General features: G+C 37.0%; 2 protein-coding genes across 12 annotated transcripts in view; one reads left to right on the top strand and one right to left on the bottom strand.

Annotated features, from left to right (window-relative positions):
• The window catches only part of TPR (translocated promoter region, nuclear basket protein), a 57,518-nt gene extending 41,358 nt beyond the window's left edge, over nucleotides 1-16,160 (top strand). The window contains exons 40-53 of one of the 7 annotated variants that reach the window (XR_002823492.1): nucleotides 508-591; nucleotides 3,088-3,285; nucleotides 4,130-4,261; nucleotides 4,465-4,555; nucleotides 6,440-6,624; nucleotides 7,707-7,775; nucleotides 7,890-7,984; nucleotides 9,795-9,901; nucleotides 11,626-11,721; nucleotides 11,854-12,010; nucleotides 13,855-13,973; nucleotides 14,100-14,190; nucleotides 14,820-14,915; nucleotides 15,963-15,978. Coding sequence is in view for 6 of the 7 variants with exons in the window: in XM_004372919.2 (XP_004372976.2) it covers nucleotides 508-591; nucleotides 3,088-3,285; nucleotides 4,130-4,261; nucleotides 4,465-4,555; nucleotides 6,440-6,624; nucleotides 7,707-7,775; nucleotides 7,890-7,984; nucleotides 9,795-9,901; nucleotides 11,626-11,721; nucleotides 11,854-12,010; nucleotides 13,855-13,973; nucleotides 14,820-14,915; nucleotides 15,963-16,018 (1,485 nt within the window). In the remaining variant the exon portion in view is untranslated. The other 6 variants (XM_023728135.1, XM_004372919.2, XM_023728133.1 and 3 more) reach the window with 6 other exon arrangements.
• A 53-nt stretch (nucleotides 16,161-16,213) lies between these two features.
• Nucleotides 16,214-23,519, bottom strand: part of PRG4 (proteoglycan 4) — an 18,016-nt gene continuing 10,710 nt past the window's right edge. For all 5 annotated transcript variants that reach the window (XM_012554501.2, XM_023728140.1, XM_023728141.1 and 2 more), the window contains 9 exons: nucleotides 22,627-23,514; nucleotides 22,134-22,482; nucleotides 20,793-21,767; nucleotides 19,785-19,862; nucleotides 18,845-18,981; nucleotides 18,357-18,513; nucleotides 17,685-17,882; nucleotides 17,102-17,227; nucleotides 16,214-16,311 (listed from right to left, as the gene is read on the bottom strand). In XM_012554501.2, coding sequence (XP_012409955.1) covers nucleotides 16,214-16,311; nucleotides 17,102-17,227; nucleotides 17,685-17,882; nucleotides 18,357-18,513; nucleotides 18,845-18,981; nucleotides 19,785-19,862; nucleotides 20,793-21,767; nucleotides 22,134-22,482; nucleotides 22,627-23,514 — 3,006 coding nt within the window. The remainder of the gene's footprint in view (nucleotides 16,312-17,101; nucleotides 17,228-17,684; nucleotides 17,883-18,356; nucleotides 18,514-18,844; nucleotides 18,982-19,784; nucleotides 19,863-20,792; nucleotides 21,768-22,133; nucleotides 22,483-22,626; nucleotides 23,515-23,519) is intronic.

The following is a 23,519-nucleotide window of genomic DNA, read 5'->3' as shown; positions in this document are numbered from 1 at the left end:
TATTGCCAACAATGTTTATATTGTTTTCATATCTTTAATAAAATTAGTTCCCATTTCAGAAAAAAAAAAAGTTACAAACCCTAAATTCCTAAATTGAATTCTATTGCAAAGAGTTTTCTTTTGGTTTGTTTTATTTCAAAGAATAAGGGAGTTTGTAGTCTAGTGGACTTTTTTTTTTTTTTTTTAATTGGCTGTATTTTTCTAAGATAGACAAAGATTATATTCATTTATTTTGAGTCTAAATTGTAATGAATTAGGCTTTACTATCAAACATTCAGACTACTAAATAAGTTTTATTTGCATGAATTAATATTCATAAGCTATGTTTTGTATATACTGAAGAATGTGATTGATTATATTTTATAAATAAAATGAAGTTAACATTTCTGATACATAGCTTCATAAAGTTGTAGGTTGTGTTTTGTTTTATTAGGAGAACTTGGCTGAACAGGTGAACCCTCATCTGGTGAATTGATATGCTTAAAACTCTTGTGTATTATGATTCAGGAAGAAGTTATGGCAGAAGAAAGTACTGATGGAGAGGTAGAGACTCAAGTATACAACCAGGATTCCCAAGATTCTATTGGAGAAGTAAGTAAAACTTACTTTTTAAGTAACAGAGAAATTGTTGTTTTCAGTGAATGAAGTTAGCTTGACAAATTTAAACAATTGGGAATTTTTTTAGCTTACTGCTTTCATATCTAATGAAATATTCCTAGAATTAACCAGTATAATTTCTGTTTTATTTTCTTCTGTTAGTTTACTGCCTTCCAAACTTATATTAAAGAAATGTTTTTGTTCATAGGTAGCACAGGTTTTCCAAGCTAAGAATAATCATGAGTACAGATTATCCACTATTTTAATTATTTAGAAGAACAGAGTGATGGTTTAGTCTTAAGATGAGCTGTATAACTATAAGTAACACTAAACCTCTAGACCTCAATTTTCTCACCTGTAAGAATAATATAATATATTTTTTAGGATTATACAGTGCCTAAAATAGTACTTGCCAGATATTACCATCACCAGTTGCCATCAAGTCATTTCCAACTCATGGCAACCCAATGCATGACAGTAGAATTGTGCTCCAAGGGGTTTTCAATGGCTGGTATTTCAGAAGTAGATCTCCATGCCTTTCTTCAAGGTGCCCCTGGGTAGACTCAAACCTCTAACCTTTTGGTTAGCAGCAGAGCGCCTTAACCAGTTGCACTACCCAGAGACTTAGCTCAACCTTAATTTTTCATTACATTGAAATGTTCTATCAAAAACTTTTCCTTGAAGTTGGCAAAAATTTCTATGAGTCATAAATGCCATTTGACTTTCCATTCCACCCTTCCAGCACTATCTACTGAATGTGTAGCAGTTATTTTGCTGATGTTGACGCAGCAGATGTTCTTTATAAGTTGCATTTTCTGAAATAAAGCATGTCGATTTGAGGCACATTTTTAATTATACCATGACTTATTAATTTTTTCCATTGTGGTGACATAATCTTTTATGAATGACTTAGCTCACACGAGATTGTTATTGCCTTGTATAAAAAATAGTTTATTGAGTACTTAAGCCAAAAGCAGACATTTAACTTTTTATAGTAAATATCAGAAATAAAGTTAAAACTATAATTTATTTCAGTGGCTAACTGAAAATAGAATTGTGAGCAAGTACATTGAGCAAAGAATTATTTTATCTTTTTTTAATGCACTAAAGGAAGTTACAAATAACCTAAGTAAAAGTTCTTAGGTAGAAATAAGTTTTTTTAATAATCCAGTACTTAATTACATTTCCCTAGACATTGAAATCCAAGCAGCGTACCTCTTTTTTCCTTTGTGTTTAAACAAACGCACTTTTTTTTTTGGAGTGACTTTTAAAAGTGATTAAATTTATAAAAATGTAGGTCTAATCTGCTCTTTAAAAAAAAAAAAAAGCTAACTAATGCTGATGGGAAGTTCAGTGAAAACTAAATATTTTGAGATAGATGTAATATTAGAACGAGATAGATGTAATATTAGAACACTTTCTCTCTAGGGAGACTTCCCAGTATCCATTATATAACCAGTTAGTATGTGCAGGTGAATTGTTAGGCTTTGGAAATGCAGAATGGTCATAGGACTATCTTCATCCAACCCCAGGACTGTCATAGTTTTAATGCTGACTGTGAAGACAGTTCAATGTGGACTTCAAAGACACACTTGACTTCATCTAACCTTAGTCTTTGGTGGTTACACAGACCCTCATGCAAGTTGATCCTGTTGTTCTGATATCTGATATTTTTAATGTGCTTTGAAGGCCTAAGATGGTCATCATTTTTTTGCACGAGGAAAGGTTTCTCAGTAGATAATAATAATGGCTTATTTTATTTAGTGTGTTTTTCAGAGTATTTCTGGTTTTGGGGAAAAAAAAATTTTTAAATGTTGCAGACCCATGAGTATTCTTTTTTCTGACTTTCGTCTGCAACTGCAGTGTTTGCTAACCACATTGACTATTTGAACACTTAAAATAAGGCTAGTCCATGTTGAGATATCCTGTAAGTATAAAATACACATTAGATTTTAAAAACTTAGGTAAAAAAAAAAAGGCAGTAAAATATCTGAGCAATAATTTTTTACATAGATTACATGTTGAAATAATTTTTGAGGTATATTGGTAAAGTCTATTTTTAAAATTGATTTTGAAGCTTTTTCTTTTTTTCAGTATGGCTACTAGAAAATTTAAAAGTACTATGGAACTCACATTGTGACTTGCGTTATGTTATCTGTTGTACACCACTGAGCTGCAATATCACTGGTGATTTTAAACACACAACATTTATCTATGTGTATATATATGTTTCCCTCCTCCTCTTTTATATTGGAGCATTACCCAAAGAGATTTATATAATTCTTTATAGGTTCTCTGTGGAAGACACTAAAGAAAAACCCAAAGATTTTATTTCCTAAGCATAAATTTCAAATCAGCTTTTGAAAACCATATTTTAAAAAATAAAATACTACTAGTATATACATATTTTTTAATTTTTATTTGATCTGTGATATCACACTGATAGTTGCAGGTATGCTTGATTTTATTTATTTATTAATTTTTTAAAAGGGTGTCACCCAGGGAGATTACACTCCTATGGAAGACAGTGAGGAAACCTCTCAATCCCTTCAAATAGATCTTGGACCCCTTCAGTCAGATCAGCAAACAACTTCATCCCAGGATGCTCAAGGCAAAGGAGATGATGTCATTGTTATTGACAGTGATGATGAAGAAGAGGATGATGATGAAAATGATGGAGAACATGAGGTGAATTTGGTTTGGAATCATCTAGTATTTTTAAACTGTTGGATAAAAATGCTCAAATCCTTAGGACTGCTAAAGCAGGAACCAGTAAATTCTGATTCCCTGTCAGTTTAAATATTTTGCCTTTCTTTTTTCTGATTGGTTCTGAAATTAACATTTCATAATAAAATTGAACATAGAGCAAGTGATGGAAAATCCCATTTCTTTTTTATGATTGCTTAGCTCTTTAGGATTTGTTCTCAATTAAACTTGATCTTAAATCTTACTGCTGAATGACTGTATGATTTTAATTGTAAGCTCTGTGGCTTCCGGGAATAAAAAGAAGAAACAAAATGATATTTTTTTCTCTTGGAGCCTCATAGTTCATTTAGAAATATTAGACATGTCACCCTCATTGCAGCATATATTAAGTGAATTTTTTTTGTTTTAACTTGGGGTTTAATTCTTAACAGGCTTCTCATTTTAGATTCTTTTTCTTAATAAAGCAAGTTTTCTTAAAAGCTCATGGTATAGTTTTATTATTTTCTTCTTCAAGTCCACTTTTTTAAATTTAGAATTAAAGTGAACTAACTGCTTCACACTTTCAGTACATTTAGAAGCTGTAGTCTTTGAAAGCTCTCGTGTTGAAAAGTTAGAATTTAGAATTGATCATCATTGTACTGATTCTCAGTAAGCGTCACAATTTTGGTATTTGGTGCCACAGAACTAACCCCATCCCCACTCTCAAAGTAACTCTTGTTTGCTGATCACTGCTAAGTCATTTAAGTTTCTAAGTGTAGTTTCAAGATGTGCACAGCATGTGTGTCCTATCCCACATCTTTATTTATGCTTGGGAATTTTCTACTAGGATTATGAGGAAGATGAAGAAGAGGATGATGATGATGAAGATGACACCGGGATGGGAGATGAGGGTGAAGATAGTAATGAGGGAACTGGTAGTGCAGATGGCAATGATGGATATGAAGCTGACGATGCTGAGGTAACTGGCTAAAACTTGGACCATTCTTTTTCTTTAAAAACTCGTTTGGAAGAGTTTTACTGTTTTCTAAGAATATAGAATGGCCTGTATTCTAATATTCTCAGAATAGCAAACTTTTTGTCCTTTTTTTTTTTTCCTGTGGTTTACTTGATCTGGTTTTTAAAGATATCTATTTGTACTTAGGCATCACATTTTTTATTTAGGGTGGTGATGGGACTGATCCTGGTACAGAAACAGAAGAAAGTATGGGTGGAGGCGAAAGTAGTCAGAGAGCTGCTGATTCTCAAAACAGTGGTGAGATTCTTGTTTTTTTTTTAATTGGATCTTTCTGGTAATATGCAGTGGGTAATAAAATTTGTTTAGTAAATTGACAAGAGATTGACTCTGCTAGGTTTGTCGCTATTCTTCTCTCATAAATTCTATATTTATGACAGTAAGATATGGTCAATATAGTATCCTTTCTACCTCGTCAGACTGCTGTACGATTCAAGCATTTTGAAGTCTACTGTAAAGTATTATAAATGCCATATATTGCTGCTGCTCTTCTTTTTAAATGGAAAAATTAAATAAGGCACTCCGAGCAGTAGCAGCAGTTCATAACCAGAAGAGGTCAGTCTAATCAAGCTGCATGTTTTAAGATGTGTGCATATAGGAGCTTTGCAATATTTGTTTTTTTCAACGAAAAAAATAAAGAAAACTTTTTTTTGATCCAGTATACCATGCTTTTTGTTAACTGTATAGAAGAAGGGAAGAAGGAGTCCTGGGGGCCCACTGAAAAGTTGTAGTCAGTGAAGATTTATGAAAATCATAGAAAATGATTTTATTTTAGAATCATTATTTTTAAATGCGTTTTAAAGAATTAGTGATTAGTATAACATTCTCATTTTACAGATAATACTAAGTGGTACAGTTATGTAATAATCATTAGTGGTAATAGAGTCAAGCAGGTATATTTAGACTTACGAGAAAACGGTATATCTGGGTTTCTGTATAGGCTGGATTTTTTAAGAGAAAAATTAATATGAAATCGTAATTAAAAAATAGTATTCTTAGGTTTTAAGGGAGATAAAAGTAAGGAGAGGGGGAGATTGATGCTACTTTGCATTTGGGTAATGAACATTTTATAAAACATTTTGTAGATAATTTTTTTGTGTCACATAGGTGGAATATAGAGGGATTTTTTTTTGTTTTTTTTTGCCTCTTCAGGCATTATCACTAAAGTTAAGTCTCTTGAGGGCATGTGTTTACAGTTGTTTTTTTCCCAAACACAAGGCACATAATAGATGCTCATAAAATACTTGTTAGGGACTTAATGGGTGGGGAGTGGGGACAGTCAAGCAAAGACAGGCCTTAGTGATCTGGATAAAGTTAAATTGTGGGTCAGTTTGGTACATGGCAGATAGCTACTGAATGCTTTTGTGAGCATCTTTACTTGTCTTGAATTATTTAGTTCTTAAAATAAGTTTATGAGGTGTAGGTACTTCGATGAGTTTCAGTATAGCAAAGAAGAATCTGAGACATAGAAATAAAATGGCTTAACAAAGGTCATGGCAACTAAGTATTAGAGCTAAGATCTAATTCCAGACCTCAGACTTTTTAACTACTGAATTCTATGTTATATCCTATTCAGTTTTTCATAATGGGAGACAGCTTATTGTTTCTCCCACATAAATAGACATCTGAGGGACTACTGAAATTTAGAATTTAGGAAAGTCAAATTTAAAAGTGTTATCTTAAGGCTTCTCCCCATTCTCCTTCACCCTGTTTGGGTATTTTAGTGAGACCCCAGTGATCTGACCTTAAGGTAATTTGCCCATTTTATTAAAAATAAATAAGAGCCATTATTTACTAAATGTTTATTTCATCATTTAATGAGCTAAGTGCTTTATGTCCATTATTTGAAATCTTCAGAAAAACCTTTCTCGTTGGTGGCATTTGATTCATTACCAGCCAAAGAAATAGATTAAGGGACTTGCCCAAAGCCACACAGCTGGTAATTGCAGACTCCATTATCACTGCGTCCAAACCCCATGTTCTTTCCTTCACATCTCACTATTTCAGTTCTGAAAATATTAGTGAGATAAATGTTTATAGTGGCAAGATTTATGCTTCTAGGGATTGTCCAGGTTATTTTGTGGTAAATTTAGTAGTTCAAATTAAAGTTCTCCTTCCTTATAGGTGAAGGAAATACAGGTGCTGCAGAGTTGTCTTTTTCCCGGGAGATTTCTAGAGAACAGCAGCCATCATCAGCATCCGAAAGACAGACCCCTCGAGCACCTCAGTCACCAAGACGCCCACCACATCCACTTCCCCCACGACTGACCATTCATGCTCCACCGCAAGAATTGGGACCACCAGTTCAGGTACTGGTTATTCTGAAAAATGAACTTAAAAAATCTTGGCTTTCTCTCCCTTTCTTTCCATTACATATTACATTTTGTTCAGAAAGTAAATGAACTTGTAAATGTTTTGGCTTTTTTTAATACAATTTTTTAAACTGAAGCTAATCTCTTAATTTCCTTTCCTTGGAATATGGCAGTAATTTACTCTCATAAATGGGATAACATTTAGAAAGAAATGACTTTCTAAAGGTCATATGTAAGTTGGAATGACTATAGTCATAACAAATAAAAATATGGTCGTTATTTTTATGAGTTAGAAGAGTATTTTCTTGGATTTTAATTAAAGTAAAATGTATTTTAGCAGCTGACTGCCATCTACTTTGAATGTCTCTTTCTCTTAGGTATACGTGTTTTTTTTTTAAATGTCTGTTTTGCTCCACAACTTTTTTTCCTCATGTGTTTGCAATCACATGTATTAGTTTCCACTTTTAGAAGTAATGAAGTAATGACTCTACATACAGCAATCCTTACAGTAGGGTTGAACATCTCTTAATCAGAAGCTTTTGCAGAAACAGGAAAAATACAAAGGCTGTAGTTAATAATCTCGCTTGATGCTTACTCTGTCACGTTATATCGAATACTGACAACCTGTGAAGCACCATTGGTGAAGATAACCTCATTTGAGAATATAAAGCCTTAAAGGATTGTGTACATATCTTGCAAAATCATCTAAACTGGGAAACAGTTTATAAAACATCGTTACTGCTCTTGGAACTCTGAAAGATAATTAAGTCTTAAGATTCAAAATCATATTTACTAACACATATAAGGAGATAGGAACTAAACTAGTTTATGTACAAATTACATAGGATCATACATAACATTGGTTTTAAATTAAGTACAGTCCATATAGTTAAAAATTTATCACGGATTAAAATTGATTTCTTTAAGATTAGTAGTAATTTTTTCTAAGAAATGATGATTATGTATGTAACATTTTAGTTATTTTATTACCAGCATAATAAGCTACATTTATTGACACCTGGAGTTTGTTTCTTTGCATAATCTCTTAAAATGAATTTAATTCTTTTCTTGACACACAGAGGATTCAGATGACCCGGAGGCAGTCTGTGGGCCGTGGGCTTCAACTGACTCCAGGAATAGGTGGCATGGTAAGTACTTACCTATTATGTACTAGTGATTCATTTGTTCAGCAAATATTTGTATAATCCACGTGCATTCTCCTGTCATGCCTGTTTAGCTCTTGTTTTCTGTCTCTGTTTTAGCAGCAGCATTTTTTTGATGATGAAGACAGAACAGTTCCAAGTACCCCAACCCTTGTGGTGCCACATCGTACTGATGGATTTGCTGAAGCAATTCAGTAGGTTAAGGAAAGGGAAACATACTGTATGACTAATCAGATTCCTTCTGTTCCCTGTTAACTTATTTGTTAATCGATTGATTCATTATTTGTTGAGTTCTTCACTATTTTGTAGTAAGCTCTTGGGGTAGAAGGATTGAGGATGTATGATTGGGAAAAATTATACAGAGGTGAATAAAATGCAGTTGCTTCCATTAGGAATTTGAAATTTAAAGGCAGTGTAACAGTGGTTAAGAAGAACACAGACTTCAGAGTTAGAATGCCTTGGTTTAAAACCTAGCTCTGTTGCTAGTGTTAATTTAGAGATCAGACAGCCACGAAATGACGATTTTTAGTTTTGCACCAAGCAATCTGGCTTTAGAACCTGTGTTATTCACTGTTGTGCTATAGCTTTCTCTTAAAGGATGAAAAGGCTTCTGTAAGCTAAGAGCCAGGAGTAAGTTGTTCCAGCTTGATACACACATCAAAGTACACATGTTTAATTGTGGCTGAATTATTGGCTGATAACAGGATGTACTTGAAGATCACAATAAAAGTTTCCACAAACTTGGGGAAAATGAATTACTCTGGAACGGTGGTAGCATATGGCCATCAGAACCAGTTTTAAACTTGGTCAGTCAGTTAACCATAACTCACCTCAGCTCTCAGGTTGAAGTGTCAGCTCCTCCCTTCTGAAAGTCAGCCAGTCAGGAAGCAACTCACTCCAGTAAACACATTTCTGAGTACCAGCCAGTCAACAGTTTCTACAGATGTAAAACTTTTAAGCCTCTAAAAGTTGTCGATAACCTGAACTCTGTGCTTCCCAGAAACCCTGTATACGGTTAGCACTCGACTGCTTAGTGAGAATGTACCTGACCAGCCTAACTTTCCATTATTATAGTAAGCAATAAGTTCAACTTTTCTTTTTTACTTAAGGTATTGAGTGGTGGTCTCGTTATCTGACAAACACTGAAAAAGTTGTATGAGGCCTTGTCAACAGACAGGCCATAAGTGCCTTGAGAAGTTAGCTGGAGTTTATTTTTTAGGTAGCAGGGAGCAGTCTAACACTATGGGCCAGATGGTCAGGATATTTGCGGCATAGCTCAAGGCCCGTCCTTAAGAGGATAACTGTATGGAGGCAGATTTAAAAATGGCCCTGAAAGGGTACGGCCTTAACTAAAGCAGTCGTGTTGAAATAGGAAAGAATGTCGATTGAAGAGTTATTATAGAAGTATAATTCATAAATATTAGTAACTGGCTAGCTAGGGGGAAATAGGGTGAGAAGTGGGTGAAGAGAGAATCCTGAGTTTTATATCCTAGCTAATGGACAGGAGGATGGATGATAGTGTAATTAAGACAAAGGACACAAGAAGAAAAACAAAGTTTCTAGCTAATACTAGAATTGTCATAGACCTCGAGAGCTATCTTGTGAATTCAGATAATAAATGGGCCAGAGAGGTGACAGGATTTATCCATGGCTATGACTTCATTGTAATTCTCTTTTTGTTATACCTCGTGGTGAGATTGAGTTGCCTTCAGTATATCTATGTAGAGATGTCTAGCAGATATGGAGGAAATGTGAGTCATAGTTCAGAAGAGCTAAAAGTTACTTATATCTAAACCATAGTTGATTCATATTGTGCTAAATTCATTGACAACTCATACTTTGAAAGAAGTATTTTTGTAAGTAAGAATCCCGTTACTAACTTTATTTTTAATCTGTTTCCTTTTCAGTTTGTTGTTGCTCATATTTCCTTCCTATATTCTTTCCAGCGTTGTTTAAAGAGGATAACTTTAAATTTTATATTAAGTATAATTGTTATCCATATAGTTCCCCACAGGTTGCTGGTGTTCCTAGATTTCGGTTTGGACCACCAGAAGATATGCCACAGACAAGTTCTAGTCACTCTGATCTTGGCCAGCTTGCTTCTCAAGGAGGTAAATAGCTGAATAAACCCATAGATTGCCTAGATTTTTGCATGTATTCAGTATTAAGCTTTTCTAGTGTATTTTCAAAAAACAGCAAATGACTGTACATGTGAAAACACTGATATCTAAATAATCCCTATGCTAATTTATGAAGAAAGTCGTAACACTCTATTCCTCACTTACCGACTCTCTTGTTATCTGCCATTTCTCATTTACGACAATAGTAAAAAAATCTACTATTTTGCGCTTTAACAGCTTACATCGGCATAATGAACACAGATGCACAGCGAAAGTAATGCTGGCTGTGATGGTTAAGGTTGTGTGTCAACTTGACTGGGCCATGATTCTCAGTGGTTGGTTTGGCACTTGAGTAATGATGTAATTTGACAGTTGCGTAATGATATAGTTATCCTCCATTTTGTAACCTTAAGTGGTCATCCTGCATTTTTGTATAATGCCGATTTTCACTTAATGACCTGGTCTTTGTAACCTAACCATGTCAGTAAGTGAGGAGTGGGTGTATACATATACTTATAAAACATTACCTTATATACCAATCTTACCTTTCCAACAAAGTTTGAAGTTCTTTGGGCATAAGGCTAGATTTTACATTTGTAGCCCTTCTGGCCCCTAGTGTAGTATCACATACGTGTAGTAGGTATTCAGGAATAGTAGTTGAACCTGTAAATATACATAGTACTTCTAGGTGTCCCTGGGTGGCACAGACAGTTAAACACTGAGCTACTAATCGAAAGGTGAGCTGTTTGAATCCACCATTTTGGAAGAAAGACTTGGCGATCTACTTCTGAAAGGTCACAGCCTATGCCCAGTTCTACTCTGAAACACATGGGTCATCATTAGTCAGAATCAACTGGAAGGCAACCGTTTAACAGTTTTAAAGTTGTTGGAAAGAATGCAGCGTGTTTTCTGTTTACAGTTTGATGCTTGTAAGTGTTCCAAGCTGAATGTATAGAACTAGTTAGATACATTAACATTATTAAAAATAAGAAAAAATAAAAATATGTGGAAGTAATAAAATGATCTCTAAATTAAACTGTTTGTAGAATTACTTTTTAAATCCTCAGTTGGCATCCATATGACCCACAATCTTTCTGAGAAGCTGTCTGGCATTTTGTAAGTGAAGAGGGAATAGATACTACTTTAGTAAAAAGCCTAAGACAATAAATCTGTAGCTTTCATTAAAATCATATAATGCATTCTACTTCCTGGTGGTTTAGGAGGTTAGTTCTGATATTTCAGGCCTCTCCTGATAGGAAATTGTGAGTTGACTCAATATCAGTTCCAAATTTTATATTAATAGGGCAGTTCCTCAACTGGGAGCCAGAATTAGGCTTAATTTGGAGTGCCACTACTTAGTAGCTTTGTAACCTTAACAAAGTTAATTAAGCTCCTTGAGGGGTAATAGTACCTTTCAGTTTTGGTGAGGAGTGAAATCTAACATAGTTGAGTGTTCAATAAAGTTAGCTTCTGTGAAACTATAAAAGCAGCATTTTTAGCTAACTTTTAAGGATGCTTTAGTCAGTGTCAGGGAGCTTAAAATTTGCTTAAATTACATTAGAAGGCTGAGAGATTGATTTTTGCTTGATGTGCAAATTAAATTATGGGCTTCAGTGAAGTTATGGATCTCAGGTAATTAATTTTTTTCTTTCAGATACCTGGCATATTGACAGTTTTAGCTTTTTCCAGTCATTAATACCCAGCATTGTCTTTAGGTTTAGGAATGTATGAAACACCCCTCTTCCTAGCTCACGAAGAAGAGTCTGGTGGCCGAAGTGTTCCCACTACGCCTCTACAAGTAGCAGCCCCAGGTAGGTATCAAAGATTCGTGGATGTTGGGTTTCACTGGTAAGTTGGGAACCTCTGAGACATTTTCTGGCTAAAAAGTGGAGAAACTGCAAAATTAAGATTTTAATTGCTTTTCTTGTCTTCTATTTTTGAAGTGACTGTATTTACCGAGAGTGCCACTTCTGATGCCTCAGAGCATGCCTCTCAGTCTGTCCCAATGGTGACAACATCCACTGGCACTTTATCCACGACCAATGAAACAGCAACAGGTGACGATGGAGATGAAGTGTTTGTGGAGGCAGAATCTGAAGGGTACGTGTTTACGTGGTAATTTTTGCTTTAGACTCACCAGACGTTTTACGTTTGTTTTTGTTGAAGTCAGGAAAAAATCTGTTCAGCTTTTTTTCCAATGGTATCCTATTAAATAAACCAAGCCATTTGTTTTGAAAACTAATTTTTACATCTAGTAATATATTTTAGAACTTGGAGAATATACACATATGACTACATATCAATTTGTTAGAATTGTAAAGCCAGTAACAAATGATAAAAAATTCATTCTCGTCTAAATTTGAAACAAGTTCAGTATTTCTTTATTGTCCTCACAGCAAAACAAACTTTGCCTATACTATTCCTTCATTCCGGGCAACTTGTGCTCTGTGCCTAATGCATACCAAGCATATCAGTATTATAGAAGATGGAATTTTAGGAACAGTTATCTCCCTGAAAATTGCAGTGTATATTCTGTAACACAGTATTTCGTTAGAAGCATTGATATTCTCCCTTTAAAGTAGCTGCTTGAACTTTTCTCCCCAAGAAAGAAGCCTTTATGTGAAAATTAGGACTATTAGGAAGTGACTCACTTTCCATTTAGTAGTGGGCTTTCATGTGATCCCCACTGTTTGTTTATGTGCAGGTTAGACTTGGGTGTCTGAGAAACTGGCTTCATAAAAATTAGAGATTTTTCTAGTAGTTTTCAAGACACTGCTACATTTAACTTATCACTTATAAAGAAAGCTTAACAAAAGAGGTATTTCGTGACAAATCACCTGGATGTTTTTAAGTCAAAGGAAGTAGAGTAATTTAATGGAAAGAGCCATTGGACAATGGTCTTGGAGAAGTTGTTTTAACTTTAAAGGTGGAACCTAATTCTTTATAAAATGAGAAATTTGGGCTACACTGCATGGTTAAAAGCATAGCTAGAAGTAGACCCCAGATTTCCTAGGAAGAACTGAAGAGCTTTGTCTTATTAGTGACGTTTTAGTAGGTTATAGGCCAGGTCCTGGATATGAGAAAAAAAGCAGGTCTGTTGTTCACTAACACAGTGTAAGGTTGCAGACCCTGCTGAGAATACTAGTTGCCACTATTTGCAAACCATGTATGCAGTTCATTTTATAAATGAGAGCACTCAGGCTGAGACTGTGTGAAAATAACTTGATTAGGATATACCACTGGTAACTGGCACAGCCTGGATTTGAATCCAGACACTATTTGTCTCCAACCCCAAGTTCTTTACACTTCACAACCTCAGGAAACAGTCATGTGAGATTTCTCTCAGGTAAATTGTTTACTAATAATTGGACTAAAGTTTATAAATATAAAAACTGGAACAAACGCAAGTTATTCTTGTACTCTTAGCTGTTTCACTTACTTTTTGATACGCTTTCTTGAATGAGAGAAAGATAGAGTTATAGGCATTGAGCCAAGAATTTCACATTCCCATAGCCTAGGTCATCTGGGCTAGAGCCCATGGTGAGTTACTGGTATTCTATTAATAATTATGACTATTGTGAATTACTTAGTACTCAGCTTTCCACAAAAATTTTGTTATTTATCAAATTCTGGAGACTATACCTCCTGTGAGCGTCAAGAATGTGAAAATTCTTTGTCAGAAAGGAAAAAAATTAACAATAGCAAAAAAAGGAAGAACTAAAACTAAAATTGGAACACATCATAATAAGAAACATCTTGAGCTCTTTTTGCCCCTGGCCCTTTAAAAAATTTTTAAAATACCATAGTCTATAATTTTGAGTTGATGGGGAGATCTGGGTTATATTAGTGATTAACTGTATCAAAAAGACTTTGGAAACAACTTAGAATACATTCTAGAATCAGTTTTATATTTTCTTAATCAATCTTAGTATTTTCTTTCTTAGTATTAGTTCAGAGGCAAGCCTAGAAATTGATAGCCAGCAGGAAGAAGAGCCTGTTCAGGCATCTGATGAGTCGGACCTTCCTTCCACCAGCCAAGATCCTCCTTCCAGCTCTTCTGTAGGTAAGTTTCTGCCCTTGGCTACAATACAACTTTGGTACATCAAACTTGTTTGCAAAGACGCTGTTTTATTAGTAACAATTCTTTAAATGTTTTTTCTCCTGAATTTTAAAATGCTTTATTTAAAAGGAAAATTTCATTTTATAAAAAGGAGGGTAGACCAAAGAGATCATCGTACTTGCTTTGGCAAGATAGGAAACCATTGGAGGGCTTCAAGCAGGTAAGTGTCATGATCTGACTTAAAGTTTAAAAATATCAGTCTGGTAGCTGTGTAGAAAAGAGACTGAAAATGAGTAATGAGTAGAAAGAAGGAAAACATTCAGAAACTATTGCAGTAATGCCAGGTAGAGATTGTGATGACTTAGGCTGATAGAGTAAAGGTTGTGAGAAGTGGTCAGAATTGGGATATATTTTTAAATTAGAGTTGGCAGGATTTGCTAATGAATTGGATATGGAGTGTCTGAAAAGAAGGAATCAAGCATGACTCATGTATTGTAATTGACTTTGTTTCCTGAGGGTCCTGATGTTTTGTTTACCTACCATTGTATTCCCCAACACCTAGCACAGTGCCTGATACATGGCAGGCACTAAGTAAATATTTACTAAAGTAGTTGAGTGGATGAATTAAAAATGTCCAGCAGTTTTTCTTCAAATAAGGATTTTTTTTTTACTTTATACTTTTTTGTTAAATGGCTGTCATTGTTAAAAAAAAAAAAAAAAGTTGAAAGCAGATGGGCACTTTAATTTTATCCGTGCATAGTTAGTACTTAGTTTTTGCCATTACAGCTGCTTTCTTGTTTTTTAACTTGCTTTCCTTGTATCTTAATGGGTTTTTTTTTTTTTTCTTAGATACTAGTAGTAGTCAACCAAAGCCTTTCAGACGAGTAAGACTTCAGACAACATTGAGACAAGGTGTTCGTGGCCGTCAGTTTAACAGACAGAGAGGTAAATTTGTAACATACTGATTACATAAGATGTGGGGTAGTTGCTGTGCTTTCAACTTGTATCTGGTTTTTAAATCAGCTCCAGGGGATCAGATTGATAACAGCAACTTGAAAGTTTAGATAGGAAGCTTAGGGGCAGTGTGTTTTATGTTAATCGGGGGGAGCAGTTAGGAAAAGGAGGATGAAAGTGGTTGCACACATTGAGGAACATAACTGATGTCACTGAATTGTACATGTAGAGGTAGGTAGTTGAATTGTTTATGTATATTCTGCTGTATATTTTCAATAACAACAACAAAATTATTAAAAAATAATAATAAAATAAGCTTTCAGTGGGTGATTTATTAATTACAAGTTGACCACATAATGTTTACTAATCTGTATGGTTAAGTGCTCAACTGCTAACCGAAAGGTCGGCGATCTGAACCCACCAGCTGCTCGACGGGAGAAAGATGTAACAGTCTGCTTCCATAAAGATTTACAGCCTTGGAAACCCTATGGGGCAGTTCTGCTCTGTCTTATAGGGTCGCTAGGAGTCGGAGTAGACTCCATGGCAGTGGGTTTAAGGTTCTTGCAGACTGATTTGTATACCATAATAAGTATGTTACAAATAGGAACGAGTGCTTATTATATTATTTATTGACTTCTTGAATCTAAAGTAAGATTTGGAAAATCTAAAGTGCTATAGTTCCATACGTTTGTTTGTTATATTCCTATCTATTGTCATGTTCTTGAATACCTTTTTATACACTAGAATAAAACTTTGATTTTGCTTAGCTAGTAAAAAAAAATGTAAAATTTTAATGTCTTCATATTTTCTAATGGAACTGTTAGAGATTGCCTTCTCTTATAAAAATATTAATCTCATTGCTATGTAATGATTTCCATTGAAGATATGGAATATCTAACACAATTTTATATCCACAGTGCCTGGCACATATTTGATACTGAAAACAATTTTTATAATGAACTAGGGTAAGTGAATACCCTAGTTTTGAGCTAACTTCTTAAAAGATGCATTCAGTTTGATTCTTTTTTTCTCTTACAGGTGTCAGCCATGCAATGGGAGGGAGAGGAGGAATAAATAGAGGAAATATTAATTAAATGTTCTGTAAACTCTAGTAATTGTGAATAGGATTGTTGAATGTGTTTTACTGTTATTGTCAAGTTTAAAAACATTTTTGTATTTAAATTGGTATGCTTATCTTAACATTCTTTATTAATAAAATGTATTTCTGTGTCAAAAGGTATCATTCTTTTCTTCATTTGAATCGGTCAGCTCTTCCTTTGGCCATCAGTCTAAGGGCAGTTGTACCACACATTGGATAGGGTCTGCCCAGAACGAGTAGTAATTGCTCTTGCTGTTCTACTAGGCAAATCGATGTTATAGTATTGATCTAAATGAAAGAGAAATCATTTTTTAATTAAAAGGGAAACAGAACACTTGAACTTTAACAAAAATAATTCGTTATTATACTCAAAAACAGTCATTATTCTTTTAATATCAGAAACGATTTTATTAATTAATTTGAACTTTCTCACAAAAAGAAAAACAGTTCCTTGCTGAATTCACTTTTCAACATCTTTCAATAAAATTAAGCTCAACTCTCCTTTTTCAAAGTAAGTATTTCAGAGTAACCCAATTTTTTTTTAAAATAGTAATTAAATTACACTTGGTTTATCCCTTTTAATAAGTATTTCTGATGTCATTTAGCATTAAGCAGAATAACTTAGATTTCTGGGCTTTTTCTTTCTTTCCCAAAAAAAAAGTATCCTGGGTAATTTAAGTAATAAAATTATTTTCTCAAGAAACGCTTTCTAATCTTACGGACTGTGTCACCATGCAAATCATTGTAACTGTGGCAAACAAGGCATTCGTTAAATGTCACAGATGACAGAGGTAAAATACTGTTTTCAGTAACAGTTTTACTCAAATAATTGGATGTGTATCTTAAGGGACTTTTTATCTCAGGAAGGACAGGGCAGAATCCAATTACAATCCCATCCAGTTTAATTGAAATTAAAGTGAAAATCTAAACTGTCTCTTGTTCAGAGCAGTTAGATAAGTGTTTTGGCTTGGCTTCTCCCCTCTGGTAACCGCTTTATGTTTTTGCTTTGACTATATTCATATTTCAGAAAGTAGATCACATCCTTGGGAAGCTAATGAGATTTTACTAAATTACTTACCTTTAGAAAAGGCGTAGTAATCATAGCCGTCAGGTTTTCTGATGTTGGGCAGTGATATAGCTGAGGTAACCGTAGCTGGGAGTCCTCTCCACAGTGTACTCACTTTAACTTCATTATGGAGAAAACCTGTAGGTGACATTTTAATTGAAGCTTTCAGACTAAAACCTGGGAAGAGAGCCTCTAGAGTCAGACAGACGTGTTTTAATCTCATCTGGTCACTTGGTAGCTGTTACCTCAGGTGTTACTTAATTTGATGCCTCGTTTTTTGCCCTCTCTGACATGGCCATAATATATATCTCTTAGGACTGTTTTGAGGGTTACAGAATTGTATTAATGCTTCTGGCAAGAGGTACTTGATAAATTATATTCATTCTCATTAACAAACCTGAATAAACTATTCCTTACCCACAAAGAAAAAGTTTTGATCTTTGGTCATTCACTGAGGCAAATTGATATGTTTTGCTTCAATAAGCTTAAATTATTAGGGCTACTTGGTCAGTATTTGTATTTAATAAGCTCTATTCTATAAGAAACGATATGACATTTACTTCACGTGTAAAAATTTTTAGCAATAAAAAATTACCTTTGTCCTGATAAGTGAGTTTGACGGGAGAGTAGTGAATTCTGATGGTGTGTGTTTGCGAAGGTCCTATAGCTCGCTCAAAGCGACGTTGCCTAATCTGTATCGTTTCTCTGTACACTGGATAATTGACAACAGTCCTTCTTCTGGTGCACTTGCTGACAGGTTCCTGTTTGTATGTATACTGCTGAATGCCGCCACCTATCATGTGTTAGAAAATCACATATAATATGAACATTAACTCTTAAAAGGATGAAAATGAGCTTATACTAGGTGGAGAAGATAGTTTTGTTCATGTTTTTTCATAGAATGTGCAGCTGTTACTGGTTATTAGTCAAGAGTATTATAAAAATGATTACTAAATCTTGAAATAATTGTTGAAAGAGTAAATCCAAGTTATTGCATAGTTATAGGTTTATTTGTCTGAAAGTAAATGATGAGATGTTATTTTATCAATGACCTGAAAGACTCAGATGAGTTATGATTTGCATATCAAGAGATCTAAATACTTCTTGTTAACCCTCAGTTTTTATTTTTTTAGTAAAAATACTTGATTTAGCCATCAAAGGTATCTTTGTCAGTAAACCCAGTAATAGATGAAAATGTTGAATAAAAATTCCCTGGCAAATCAATTCTTTAAAAGTTTTGTAATTTTGTCAATTATATAACACGTACCTTTCTTGAAAAAATACACAGATTCAGGCCTATTTTTGTATTTGGCTATCGAAAGAGCTGCCACTATTTTTCCGTTTAGTCCTCCAAATCCTTTTACTATTTGTTTGGGATACCCTGCATCTTTAATATCATTGGTGAAACGCCAGTACTGAGAATCCTGGTAATTTAAAAAGAAAATGATGTTAAAATAGCTTAGGAAAAAGTGGCTTAGAACCTGTTTCTAGATTTAAGTATAGGGCGAAAGTTTTATCTTAGCTAAATGTTTCAATAAGTTACTAATATTACCAAATATTTTCCTGATAGGAACTTTTTATTAAGTTTTGGTGATAGTTTACTAAAATATGGGGACACTTCTAAAGTAGAAGTCAAGCTGATTTAGGTGGTCATAGTGGCTGTGAGTTAGAATCGACTCGACAGCAGTGTGTTTTTTTTTAATAAACAATGCATTAACTATTTGCTGATTTCCTTCACAAGGATGATTTTCTTACCTTAAAGAAGAAAGTTTTTCCTTCACAGTTGCATCTAGTAAAAACAGTATCAATGGGGGAGGGAATACCCCAAACTTCAGTAATTCTACGAGGTGGAGAGGGTGGACCGAATGGACTTAGCATCCAGAAATAATGACCTAAAATTTAAAGAAGTAAATCAGCCTACAAACTGAAAACTAAAACCTAACCCTAAAGAAACCAAAATAAAATTTTTTAAATGGCTTTCTATACAGGTTGAATGTGTTAACAAGCATTAACTAGAAGGTGGAGTTAATACACTGAGTACTAGAACAGAAGGTAGGATTTGAACACTTCTAAGAGTAGGTATTTCTCATCTGAAATGTGACATAGGCTTAGGAATATTTTAGTTTTCTCGTTTCTCTGGAAAGAGCCTCCAGCTTTGTGACTAATGGAAAGTCAGTTATCTCTCAGGATCTCAAATTCTTTATCTTTCAGAATTGGAGTTCTAATTATGAAAATATCTTTAGGTGTGAGTCTATGATTTGTTTCTTTTTAGATTTAATGACTAATCACATTTGAAGAAGACTGGACTAGCAAACAGTACAACAGAGAGTTAGGAAACATGAAATAATGCCATTCCGGTACTCTCCCGTGGAGAGTAACACTTGAAAACATCACAATCAAGGTGTTATTTTCAAATAAAATGAAACGGGATACAGATTTTAATGTCATTTCATATGATATGAAAAAAATTGAACTACCTTTTAATTCTTAATGGAAGGAAAATCCTTAGTATTAGTTCGAACTGTTTTGTTTCTTTAATATGTCTAATTATGTTAGTCCAATATTTTGGTTTTTACTCTGAGGTTCTCAAAACTGAGATAAATTCATCAGTCAGGTTCCTCTCCAGATAGCTTTGGTTCTCATAAATACCAAGAAGAAAATGATGGGAAGAAAAAGAAATATGTACATAGCTCACCTCGAAATACAACTAATGTCCCATTGCGCAAAGTAGTCAGTCCATCTACTGGTATACCATTGCATAAATTAGTCTCATCTAAAACAAGTAATTAACAAAATATATTAGGCAAATATAAAACATACAATGACAAACTTATTTATATTGTTTTCAAATCCCCCAGGCTTCCATTTCCTCTGTTTACCTTTTCCTAAAATCCTAAAGGGCATAGTTTGAGGTGAATGTATTTCAGAGGTGAAACAGAAGTGATATATTTCAAAATTCTATTTTACTTAAAAGTGGTATTACACAGAAAGTAGTGTATAAAAATAAATTACTATGAATTAGAATGAGCCAGATTACCTTAATCTTCATACAGACAGTTATTGGATGTTTTAACTCAGTGGGAAATTCTTTTTTTATTTAGTTCTGATTGTCCTTTGGACTTGGTTTGGAAAAGAAAAGAATACTGCAAATTTTTGCTTTGCATTGTACTTTTTAAGAATAAACTCCCAGCTAACCTTTTTTTTTTTTTTTTTTGATATTCTGTATGCCATCTCTGCTTCTTGCAGACACATACACTAAATTCCTAACACTAAGTTATTAACTGGTTATTACTCAATTTTCCAAAGACGAAGTAAGCTTCCTGTGATTACTGCTCTGCTTACCTACAGAAAAGTTGTAGAACTTCGTAAGTTAACAAGTCCAGGGTTCTAGATCATAGATCTCAGTAGAATGATACTTAGGGCATGTCGGTTCAGATAAATATAAGTTAACATTTAAAAAAAAAAAATTGCTATTGAGTTGATTACAACTCAAGATGGCCCCATGTGTTACAGAATAGAACTGCTCCATAGGGTTTTCTTGGCTGTAATCTAAAGGAAGCAGATTTCCAGACCTTCTGTGCCATGGCTAGGTGGGTTCAAGCTACCAATCTTGAGGTTATCAGAAAAGTGCAAGCTGTTTGTGCCACCCAGGGACAAGTTAATATTACCAGTTTTAAAAATTAATGTAACTGATTCTTATTACCTGAAAGCGTGGGGTTGATGTTAATGCCTTGATGGGGTCTCACTAAGGAATCAATGCCTGAAATAACTATAGGTCTTAACACAGGGGGCCTGGGAATCACGTAAGGTTTTTCTCCTCCAGCAGCATCTATATCTTCATTCTTTGGATATACTTCAACTATTTCTGAGTTTGGAGCTTGGTTAGGACTGGTGGTGGCTTCAGCTAAAGAGATAGTGCTCAATTCAGGCATTGTTGACGTCATCGGCTTTGAGGGAGTTGGTCTAATCTTTGGCTTCCTCACTTTAGGTGTTGTGTTTGGCTTTTTGGTAGAAGTGGGTTTTTTGGGTGCTTTGGTTGGCTTTTGAGGTTTGGGAGTTTTCTTTTTAGACTTAGTAGCCGTATCTTTTGGTATAGCTGTTGCTTCAGGTTTCTTCTTAGTCTCAGTCGTAGTCGTCTTTTTTGTTGTAGTAGTTACTTGGGGTGCAACAGCTGTTGCTGTAAGAGTTGTTTTGGCTGATGTTGTAGTATCTTCAGTTGGGATAGTTGTCACTTGCATAGTTGTACTTGTTATTTTAGATTCAGAAGTCTTTTCTTTTCTTGTAGTTGTGGGTATTTTTGTTGTCATCTTAGGTGCAGGAGTTGTAATTTCAGGTGTTGTAGTCATTTCGGGTTTGGTCACTTCAGGACCCTTGGTTATAGGTACAGTAGGCTCCTTGGGGCTGTCTTCAATAGCCTTTGATGTGGGTTCTTCAGGTAGCTCAGGAGTTGGTTTAGCAGGAATCTTGGGGGTAGAGGGAGGCTCCATGGTGGTGGTTGGAGTAGAGGACTCTGAGGTGGTTGGAGCAGGTGTCTCAGGAGTAGTTGGAGTGGGCTCCTCAGGGGTGGTAGGAGTGGGCTCCTCAGGGGTGGTCGGTGTGGGATCCTTGAGGATGGTGGGAGCGGGCTCCTCAGAGGTGGTAGGAGTGGGCTCCTCAGGGGTAGTAGGGGTGGGCTCCTCAGGGGTGGTCGGTGTGGGATCCTTGAGGATGGTGGGAGAGGGCTCCTCAGGGGTGGTAGGAGTGGGCTCCTCAGGTGTGGTAGCAGTGGGCTCCTCAGGGGTGGTGGGAGTGGGATCCTCGAGGATGATGGGAGCAGGCTCATCAGGGGTGGTAGGAGACGGCTCCTCAGCGGTGGTGAGAGTGGGATCCTCGAGGATGGTGAGAGCGGGCTCCTCGGGGGTGGTGGTTACTGGTTTCTCGGGGGTGGTGGTCACTAGCTGCTTGGGGTGGGTAGGTGCAGGCTCCTTGGTGGTTGTGGTTGCAGCCTCCTTTGTGGTGGTTGCAGGCTCCTTGGTGGTCGTGGTCACGGACTCCTTGGGAGTGGTGGGAGCTGGCACCTTGGGGGTGGTGGGTGCAGGCTCCCTGGGGGTGGTGGGTGCAGGCTCCCTGGGGGTGGTGGGTGCAGGCTCCTTGGTGGTTGTGGTCATGGTCTCCTTGGGAGTAGTGGGAGCTGGCAGCTTGGGGGTGGTGGGTGTGGGCTTCTTGGTGTTGGTGGTCGTGGGCTCCTTGGTGGTGGTGGTCATGGGCTCCTTGGGGCTAGTGGAAGCTGGCTCCTTGGGGGTGGTGGGTACAGGCTCCTTGGGGGTGGTGGTTGCAGGCTTCTTGGTGGTGGTGGTCATGGGCTTCTTGGGAGTAGTGGGAGCTGGCACCTTGGGGGTGGTGGGTGCGGGCTCCTTGGTGGTGGTGGTCACAGGCTCCTTGGTGGTGGTGGTTGCAGGCCCCTTAGGGGTGGTGGGTACAGGCTCCGTGGGGGGGGTGGTTGCAGGCTTCTTGGTGGTGGTGGTCGTGGGCTTCTTGGGAGTAGTGGGAGCTGGCACCTTGGGGGTGGTGGGTGCAGGCTCCTTGGTGGTAGTGATTGCAGGCTCCTTGGGGGTGGTGGTCACGGGCTCCTTGGGGGTGGTGGTTACAGGCTCCTTGGGAGTAGTGGGAGCTGGCACCTTGGGGGTGGTGGGTGTGGGCTCCTTGGTGGTGGTGGTCACAGGCTCCTTGGTGGTAGTGATTGCAGGCCCCTTGGGGGTGGTGGTCACGGGCTCCTTGGGGGTGGTGGTTGCAGGCTCCTTGGGAGTGGTGGGAGCTGGCACCTTGGGGGTGGTGGGTACGGGCTCCTTGGGAGTGGAGGGAGCTGGCACCTTGGGGGTGGTGGGTGTGGGCTCCTTGGTGGTGGTGGTCACGGGCTCCTTGGGGGTGGTGGTTGCAGGCTCCTTGGTGGTGGTGGTCACGGGCTCCTTGGGAATAGTGGGAGCTGGCACCTTGGGGGTGGTGGGTGCAGGCTCCTTGGGAGTGGTGGGTGTGGGCTCCTTGGTGATGGTGGTCACAGGCTCCTTGGGGCTAGTGGGAGCTGGCTCCTTGGTGGTGGTGATTGCAGGCCCCTTGGGGGTGGTGGTTGCGGGCTCCTTGGGGGTGGTGGGAGCTGGCACCTTGTGGGTGGTGGGTGCGGGCTCCTTGGGAGTGGAGGGAGCTGGCACCTTGGGGGTGGTGGGTGTGGGCTCCTTGGTGGTGGTGGTTATGGGCTCCTTGGTGGTGGTGGTCGCAGGCTCCTTGGGGCTAGTGGGAGCTGGCTCCTTGGGGGTGGTGGGTACAGGCCCCTTGGGGGTGGTGGTCACGGGCTCCTTGGTGGTGGTGGTTGCAGGCTCCTTGGTGGTGGTGGTCACGGGCTCCTTGGGAGTAGTGGGAGCTGGCACCTTGGGGGTGGTGGGTGTGGGCTCCTTGG

Source organism: Trichechus manatus, unplaced genomic scaffold (assembly GCF_000243295.1).
Source record: "Trichechus manatus latirostris isolate Lorelei unplaced genomic scaffold, TriManLat1.0 scaffold00021, whole genome shotgun sequence".
Classification (NCBI taxonomy): domain Eukaryota; kingdom Metazoa; phylum Chordata; class Mammalia; order Sirenia; family Trichechidae; genus Trichechus; species Trichechus manatus.
This window is presented reverse-complemented; position numbering and strand designations above follow the sequence as displayed.